Below are 8,869 nucleotides of genomic sequence, written 5' to 3' on the forward strand. Positions count from 1 at the left end.
GGTGCCCGCAGGACAGCGCTGCCCGGTGCTCGGCGCCGCCGCTCGCAGGGCTCCCCGCCCGGAGGAGGCGGCGCGGGGGGAGCGGGGAGAGGCCGGTCCCGCCCTGGGGCGGGTCCCCCGCGCCGGCAGAGCCCGCCGGACTCTCGGTACCACCGCCGCTCCCTCTCACCTCCCCCTGTCCATCTCTGCCGTAGAGCCCCCACTCTGCAGAGCCCGGCGGTCCCTGCTGTCGCCGCCGGGAACCGCTGCCCTCCTTCCCGGCGCGCACGGGGCACGGCCAGCGCTGGCAGAGAGGATTTCTGTAGCAGCTCCGCTGCGCTGCTCCGGCTCACAGCGGGCTCCTTGGCTCTCACGGAGCCTCACGGCCSCACCGAGGCTGCTCCGGCWGACACCGCTCCGGACACCSCTCCGGACACCCCTCCGGACACGAGCAGGGGTGAAGCCCAGAGCTGTGCGGTCACTGGCGTGTCACTCCAGGGAGGGGCAGCAGAACGCGCTAACCAGGCCATTTCAGCTCCTTTACGAAACTGGTGCTAAGCCTGGTTTACCCTGKCAGGTCCCCTCTGCATTTACAGAGCCCAGTTAGAACCCTGCTTGGAGTGAAAAGCAAATTGTATTTGGAAGCAGGAGGAATCTGTGCCTAAACCTGAAGGTGACAGTCGATATCTCATTGAGATCCTTTTCTTTATGAYTCCCTTCAGAGCAATCTGAGGTTGTTGACTGCACTGGCAATAAATTAATCTTTATTTAGAAGTTTATTTAAGAGAGACTCAATCCAGTCTCSAGTTGCCTCGTCCCAGATCAGCAGATGGCCCCAAGCCAGAGGAACAGACCATGCTTCCAAGAGCCATCTGCAGCCGTCCGATTGCAGTTTGACTGCCTGGGCCTGACATCGCTAATTATATCTGCCTGTTATTTCCTCTGAATACAGAGATGGTTCTGTCGGGTCAGTTGTTTGGGCTTGGAAATAACAGCCTAAAAAAAAATTTAAAACCCAAATAAATAGGGACAGTGAGGTTCAGGCTTGCTTGMGGCCAAAAAGCTCAACCCAGCCTGACACAGACCATCCTGCAGGCAGGCCATGGCCTCATGCTCTGGAAGACAATCAACAGCACAAAAATAATGACATCATGAGCCCTGGTGTCTGGATCAGATAATTAACCAGCGGTTCAACAGAGTGCATGCACTCTGCAGCAGGCAGGGCCAAGAAGCAGAGAGCAGCAAACCTCAGGGGGGCTTCAATAAAGTCAGGGCAACTCTCAAACACACCAAGAACTTGTTAAAACTCTGCGGATGTCAGCAGAATCCTTTCCATGGGTATCCCAGAGCTGTCATGGCCCTTTGAGGATGGAGACTTCCTGCCACCATCCTGAGCACCCCTCCTGCCCCAGAGTGGGGGTCCTGCCCATCCTGAGCTGYCTGCTGGGCCACACTGACCCCAGAGGCACAGATCAGGGACTGCATGGCTCTGCCCTGGGTACCCAAACTGGGCAGGCACTCAGACAAACCCGTTCTGGAAGCTGGGATGAACTTCACMCCCAGTGAAGAGGAGAGTGCCCTGAGTATGAGCCTCCGGGTCTGCTTATCCCTGGAAGCGAATTTCTGGCAGSTCTCTTCTGCAGGAAAGGCTCTGGGGCTCGGAGAGCATCTTCTGACCCTTCCCAGCTCYGGCAATACTTGTTTCCTGTCCTGAATCACAAAGGAGGGCAGGGAGSAGCAGCTGCTGAGCGAGAAGAGCCCCACAGAGCCAAGTTGTCCATCCCCTCTGCAGGCACTGGCGTTGCACCAGAGACACTTGGCCCTGCAGGTTTAACCTCACTCAGGAGGAAGACAATTTTCCTGTCTATCATGATATCTCCAAGTGTAATGCAGCCTGATGAGACAGCACAGATTGCTGGCAAAACACAGGCACCAGCACAGGCTGGCCCYGCTCCAAGGGCTTTATTCCACATTATGGCGCTGGAGGACCTGACCCGTGGCTGATAAGCGATATCAGCAGTTTTATCAGAGCCCAGCAGCCCGATACCTGCACCACTGCCTCCCTTCTCACACCGCGGGATGCACTTCCCCATCACCCAGAGCAAATCACTTTCTCTGCCAGCTTCCCCCAGACCCAGCAGAGGTCTCTGGCAGCCAGTGAGGAGTTCATAGCCCCGAGCAAGCTCTGACCAGTTGAAATCACTGCGGAGCAATGAAATCAGAGGAAATGACCTGTAAACGGCAGGAATGATTCCAAATGAAGCAGCAATTTAGATCCATTGTTTGGTCTGTCGGCTGGTAGACTATCTCTGGTAGTTTAATTACTTGYGTATTTGCCTTGAGAAGTGCAGCTCTAACAGTGGAAGATTTAAATCCAGCTCAGGAGTTTCTGCTTCACTGTCCTCGCCTGCTCCTGCTCGTTCTCTGCTGCCCAACCCCATTAGCTGCTGTAGCATCTCCCCGGATTGCCTGTGCAACACATTTGGGGGAAACTGGAACCCTGCTGAAGTCATTCTTTCCCCGTGAGCTAGGAAGGAATCGGAATTTCATCCTCTGATTCACCGAGAATGAATTCTTAATTTCCTTGCATTAAGAAACTCCTATCTTAGCCTTTTCTGGCTAAGACCAGCCCAARGCAGAGCCCGGGGTAAATCCTTCACCACCACCAAGCCGGCAATTATTCTGTGCCACTTTTACTGGCTTTACTAAATCAGGAGATCTGGGAACGATCTGGACTTATCTTGGTTATCTGAGATGGCAGCGGAAAGGAGAGATCAGACAGTGCCTGCTCAATCAGCCAGCGCTAAAGGAGCTACATTTGCAATTATTACACTCAGCCTTATCTCCTCAGGACAATTTCACCAAACTTGCTAAATCTGCCCGTGAAGAATAGACTGAAACGACTTGATTATTTTTCAGAGATTAAATAACATAATCAAGGATTGGAAATATTGAAGTCCAGAGCAGACAGAACTCTGGAAAGGCTCAGCTGTGGAGGTGGTAATAGAGTGGGGTGAGAGCTGGAGAAATCTGTTCTTGYTGTGCCCTGAAGCAAGGAGATGCASGCACTGATTGAGCCAATTACTGCCTGTCCCAGGAAGGCTTTGAGCCTTTTTCTGAAGGCCTGCAGCAGAGACTAAACCCAGACCGATAATCTTGCAGAACCAGAGAACGAGCGGTGCCTGCTGATGTCGCGCCGTGTCCCGTCGCCGCTGGGCAGGGACCGGGAGCGCTGCCCGGGGGCAAAGCTGCAGGAGCGCAGGTGACAGCTCATGCCATGCCCTGTGCCGTGCCCGCATCTCATCACGGTGGCGCTGCCGGGGCTGTGACACGCTTCTCTCGCTGTGACACGCTTCTCTCGCTGTGCGAATGCTCGCCCCGGCTCCGCACGGCGCAGACGGAAAGGCGAACTGATGTGATCCCGTCACGGCGCATCAGCGGCATTCCTGAGAAGCGCTCCCAGCAATGCCTCTTCTCTCACAGAGCAGCCTTGCCYTGTGCTCCCCAGGCCTCTCGCTGCCAAAAGAGAGCGGTCTTGTCTCGCAGGACGCTGCCGCAGCGCACCGGAGATGCTGGTGCAGGGCAGGGCGCCTTCCCCTGYCCYGTGCAGGCGGCTGTGTKTATTCATTCCCCCRGACTGTCCGCACCCTGGCTGGAGARTCTCGGGGGTRCTCCTTGCGGGACTCTCCCCCGCTTAGGCAGAGTGACTCCTCATCACACTCGGCTGCGCTGTTTCTGCCTCAATAGCTCTACTCCCTTTCTGATCTCGCTTTCCAACTGACACTCATTTTAATTGAGATAAACATCACAGCCCCTCCTGTGACAGACTCCTGCATCAGCACTCTGAGGTTCCTCATTCCTGCCTGCTCTCATGTTGACCTTCCCCTCCAGGAGTACATTCACACGCTGCTGAGCTGGGGCACCGGGCTGGAGCCATCCCCTTTGCATGACAGCCCCCAGGCAGTGTCCCTTCTCCCTTCCCTGCATCCCTCTGTCCCACTCTGCCAGGGCCCCTTCACACTGCAGCTGAGAGGAGAAATATCACACTGAAACCCCGCATGGCAGTCGCAGAGTTGATGCTGGGTTGGTGTAAATCATTGGATTATCCTCAGGGGCAGGAAGGAGATCTTCCTTCAGCCGCTGACACAGAGTCAGGAGCTCTCTGGAGGGTAACACGGTCCTGGGGACAGCTGTTTACGGGGAGGAAGTGGTTCCAGTCTGTTTTGGGAATCCCAACCCCTGCACTGGGCTGGGCAGCTGCTCATCCTGCCCAGGAATTAAATTTGGGAATTAGGGAAATGATGCCTCACATCTGACAGTGATGTGACAGTAATGACACAGCATGGATGTGGCTTGAAAAATTCCCCAGCAACTCGACCAAAGTGGGTTTTTGAAGAAGTGCTTCCATCTGCTTTCGGGTAACTGAACTCCCCTCGAAATCCTCACAMAGTAAATACCTTTATAGGCACCTTYCCTGCTCACATTCCACCCAGAGACTCCACCTCTTGTGCCACTTCTCCCAATCCCCCTGTCATTCCCAGGGAAGGGTAGGAAGGATGCACTGTGCCTTGCTGGGCAGGGATGCATCCCCAAGGAAGATGAGGTGGCTGGAGCAGGAATTTTCTCATCACAAAGCAGGTTTGCCATTTCCAGCCATTTTTTGAGTTTAGATCTTGCTGTTACTTGCAGCGGCTCGGCTCACAACCGGTCAGCTGGGAATGAAGGGGTTACTTAGTGACCAAAAAAAAAAAAGAAGACTCAGAGCTTCCTCTTGCCATGGCGAGGGACGGAGAGGGAAGGGGGTTCTGGGGGTTTGTGCTTTCTGCTCTTTTTAAAGGTCATGTTGGAATAAAGCCATTGGCAAAGCWGCTGCCGGGGAAACGGCTTTGCTTTTTGTGTTTGTGTTTCTGAAACTTTTAGTGGAAGCATTTAATTCTGGGGGAAAAGCAGCGTTGTCACTCAAAACCCWACAGCCGTGCCAAAAAAGGTGGTTTGAGGAGGAAATGAGACACTTCTGCTCGAGAAAACAAACAAAAGCAGCCCAGCTCAAGCTGGCAGGAGCCAGGGAGCAGCAGGGCAGGGGGGTGGATGGCTGGACATCATCCCTRTCCATCATCCCAGTCCATCACAACTGGGAGAGCATCACAGCATCCCAACCAGTCCATCCACAGGCGCTGACCTGCACTCACTCTACCCCAGTCCCTGCATCCCTGACCCTGCTCAAAACTCCCCAAAATCCTTGGGGCTCTGTGCAGGGAAAGGGTCTCTTCTCCCTTCTGGGTGGAGGACCCTGCTGCGTTTTGGCATTTTCCTGGGAACTCAGTGTTTATTTCAGAGGAAAAGCAGAGACTGTCACGAAACAACCCGGGTGAGTCATGACCCCCGGGTGAACGGGAGGAAGCAACTATCTTAAAAAGAAGACATCAGAGTCTGCGGGTAAGCCTTGCCCAAGGTCGCGACAGGAGAAGGTGGCTTTGAAAACTCCTGGGACACCCATGTGCGGGTGCTGGCTCTATCCCACAGGATATTTTTGGAAAAACAGCGGGGAAGGCCTCACCTTGGGAGCAAGAAGCTGGAAAATGAGGATTTTCTTGGTTTGGACCCTTTTCCTCGTGAAAGCCACGAGCACAGGTCAGGTAATTCCATCTCAGGGGTTCTGGCAGAGTTGTGGAGAGGTTGGGGCTGAGCCAGACCAGGAAGCTCACTGTGGTCGCGGCAAAAGCTCAGCTGATCCCAAACTTTTCCTCTGGCAGTTACCGAGTTTGATCTCTGAGATTTTCTTGTACTGCTGCCACGAGAAGCTTGGGAATAAGGCTTTTCACTTTTTTAATAAGACAAGCTTGATGGGGGTTCTTCTTTTGATGACTGGGGGCATCTCATCTCAGCACTGTCTGCCGGCACTGTGGGTTCACAGGCACAGCCTCCCTCGGGCTGTGCYCCCAAGAAACCCGGGCTCAGATCCCTCGTGGCTCCCTGATGCAACACCAGGACACATTTACAGCGCCTCTCTCYGTCCTCTGCAGGTGGCCAGGCGGTGACAGGCCCCAAGCAGGTGACAGTGGAGAAGGGCAGCTCCCTGGCAGTGTCCTGCAGCTACAAGCCACGCTTCGAGCTCAACTCCAAGTACTGGTGCCGCAAAAACTCCCTCCAGATTTGCTTGACCTACATCATCCAAACGGATGGCTYGGAGGTGACAGTGACGAGGGACAGGGTGTCCATCAGGGACAACCACACGGCACACGCATTCACGGTGACGCTGAGCCATGTCACACTGAGAGATGCAGGCCGGTACTCCTGTGGGGTGAGGAGCAAGGGGGGGATCCACCGGTGGCACAGCACCCAAGTGATGGTCTCTGCAGGTAAAACGGGGCTGGGAGCAAAGCTGGCAGTGAGCTTCCCCCTTTTYTCCTCTTCCTCCTCCCCAGTGCTCAGGGCATTGCCTGGGTACCTCCATGCCCATGCCCTGCACCTACATGGCTGAAGTCTCAGGGCAGAGGCTCCAGGCAGGGTGCAGGACATGGGGTGTGGGGGGCTACACCTCACTCTGACTCTGTTTCCTTTACAGTTTTTTCAAAGACAACTAGGGGCAGCRGTTTTTCACACACAGCTGGGGACGTGAACACACAGCCCACCAACCCTCCGTGCCCCAGGGACTGTGGGGAGCCTCCAGCGATGTGAGTCAGGGTTTGGCATCCAGGCAAGCCCCCAACAACATCCCCTGGCCAAAACCATCTTCTCCCCTGCATGTATCTCCCAGCTTTGGGTCCCCAAAGAGCATTGTGGGGACAAGTGGGACAGCTGGCAGACATGCAAGTGCCCCAGTCCCCATCCTCATTCCCAAGACTCTACTAAAGCTCCAGCACAACTTCCTTTCTCCTACACAGGTCGCAGATCAGTGTCATCTACTTGCTGCTTCTCCTCAGCATCAAGGTGCCCATAGCGCTGGCCGTGGTTTGTGGGGCAGACTGGGTGAGGAGCCGGTGCAGGAGCCATTGAAATCCTGCAACTCCKGGGGATGTCCAGCAGCACTGGGGCATGGGGCTGCACATTTGCCMAAATCCCTCACAGGGGCCAAAGGGAAACCCTCCTGCCCTCCATGCCCCTCGCCCTGCTGGACTGTGCCACCCATCACGGCCACCCCATGCCAGGAGTTGCTCAGCTCCTCGTGCTTCTCATCCCTGGAAAACCTCGGCCACTCGTGGCAGCCTCTGTGCTGGAGAGAGAAGGGTTTGGGGTGCAGAGAGCCTGTGCCTGCTGAGCTGCAGCTGCCAGCTGAAGACAATTTTGCAATAAAGGCTGGGTATCCTGCAGGTCCCTGTGTCTGCCTGTCTGTCTGTCCATGTACGCCTTTCCTGAGCTGCCGGCACTGCCCCGTGCCCACAGTAGCCGATGCTGATGCACACGAGTGTGGGGACAGGCTGAATTGTGCTGGTGGGGACATGGGGTCACAGGGGCCATGCAGGGACCTGCTCCACCATGGCCCAGCTGAGCCACGTCATGGGCACAGGAGCCCTGAACTCCAGGAGCCTCAGAGCAGCTGCAGGGACTGGGGACACGGGGAGGACTGGAGGAACCTGAGCAGGGCATGGGGCTCCTGAGGCACAGAGGGCTGTGCTGAGAACAGCCTGGGGGAATGGGCAGTGAAAGCAGTGGGTGCTCACATCCATGTGCAGTGGGACAGGGGCTGGGGATCCCCCTTTGCATTGCCACAGCAAGAACAGGGTGGCCATGCAGGAGCACTGCCCAGCCTGGGGGCTTGTCTGGGGTTCAGGTGGTCCCTGTGCCGTGCTGAGCCACCTCCCCCACGGRGTGTCCTGCCTGTCCAGAGGGGATGGGCAGTGTGGCAGTGAGAGGCAAGCTGTCCTGCCATGGAGAACACAGAAAGAGGAACCCCTGGTTCAGGGCTCAGGAGTCAGTGCACAGCAAGTTGACTCCGTGACCGAGGAGAAGCTGGGACTGCAGGAAACACGAAAAACCATGATCCTGCTGAATCTGCAGCAGTAACGGGGGTGCTACCAGAGGCAGAAGAGGAAGTGAAGGCCCAGGGACAGAATGAAGGGTAGCAGAGAGAGCTGCCCTGAAGTGTCCATGTGGCTCCTGCTGGCGCTGGCCTCGACACTGTTGGCAGGTAGGGCTGAGTGGATGCCGGGGCTGGAGCCCCACATGGATCCGCCAGGAGAGAAGGGAAGCATTGGAACAGCAGCAACACTCCCGTGGCTCCGTGTGTCTCCACAGGCTGCAGGGCGGTGAGGGGGCCCAGAACCGTGCGGGGATTCCTGGGGGGATCCCTCTCAGTCACCTGCACGTACCGGCGAGGCCAGGAGAAGTTGACGAAATACTGGTGCACACCGCGAGCAGTTATTCGTACCTGTGCTGATGATATCGTCATCACCTCGGAGTCGAAGCCCGAGGTGCAGCAGGGCCGATTCTCCATCCGGGACAACCGCACACACCGGGCATTCACGGTGACTGTGGAGCATCTGGGCAAGGAGGATGCGGGCACCTTCCTCTGTGGGGTGCGAACGGGAATGCTTCAGTTTGATGACAGTGCTGATGTGGAGGTGATCGTGGATCCAGGTCAGTCCTTGTACATTCCCTGCACAGCAGCAGTGACCACAGGCTTGGGGSGCTGGGCCAGACCAAGGGAGGAGATGTCACCCTGGCCATGGGGACATGGAGAAGGACAAGATGTCCATCTGGCACTCTGCATTCATTCCTCCTTCCCAACCCTGACGCTCCAGCCGGGACAATCACACACAGCTGTGGTTCACAGTGACTGTGGAGGGTCTGGCCAAGGAGGACAAGGGCACCTTCTGCTTCGGGGTGTGCAGGGGAATGTCTCTGATTGACGAGAGTGCTGCTGTGAACGGGATCGTGTTCTTGTGTCACA

At 56.2% G+C, this 8,869-nt stretch overlaps 2 protein-coding genes across 2 annotated transcripts; both read left to right on the plus strand.

Moving 5' to 3' along the window:
• The first annotated feature begins 5,305 nt into the window (after positions 1–5,305).
• On the plus strand, positions 5,306–7,320 carry LOC130584402 (CMRF35-like molecule 5). Its single transcript, XM_057384365.1, has 4 exons — positions 5,306–5,610; positions 6,003–6,338; positions 6,545–6,653; positions 6,864–7,320. Exons 1-4 carry the CDS (start codon positions 5,475–5,477, stop codon positions 6,973–6,975), a joined length of 693 nt encoding a protein of 230 aa, XP_057240348.1. The 5' UTR covers positions 5,306–5,474; the 3' UTR covers positions 6,976–7,320.
• A 747-nt stretch (positions 7,321–8,067) lies between these two features.
• On the plus strand, positions 8,068–8,828 carry LOC130584392 (CMRF35-like molecule 8). The gene is made up of 2 exons (XM_057384353.1): positions 8,068–8,107; positions 8,215–8,828. The coding sequence occupies exons 1-2, from the start codon at positions 8,068–8,070 to the stop codon at positions 8,826–8,828; spliced, it is 654 nt and encodes a 217-aa protein (XP_057240336.1).
• Positions 8,829–8,869: the final 41 nt, after the last annotated feature.

The sequence above is a fragment of the Malurus melanocephalus genome, unplaced genomic scaffold (genome assembly GCF_030028575.1).
Source record: "Malurus melanocephalus ecotype Western Australia unplaced genomic scaffold, MMel_1.1 scaffold_704, whole genome shotgun sequence".
Lineage (NCBI taxonomy): Eukaryota > Metazoa > Chordata > Aves > Passeriformes > Maluridae > Malurus > Malurus melanocephalus.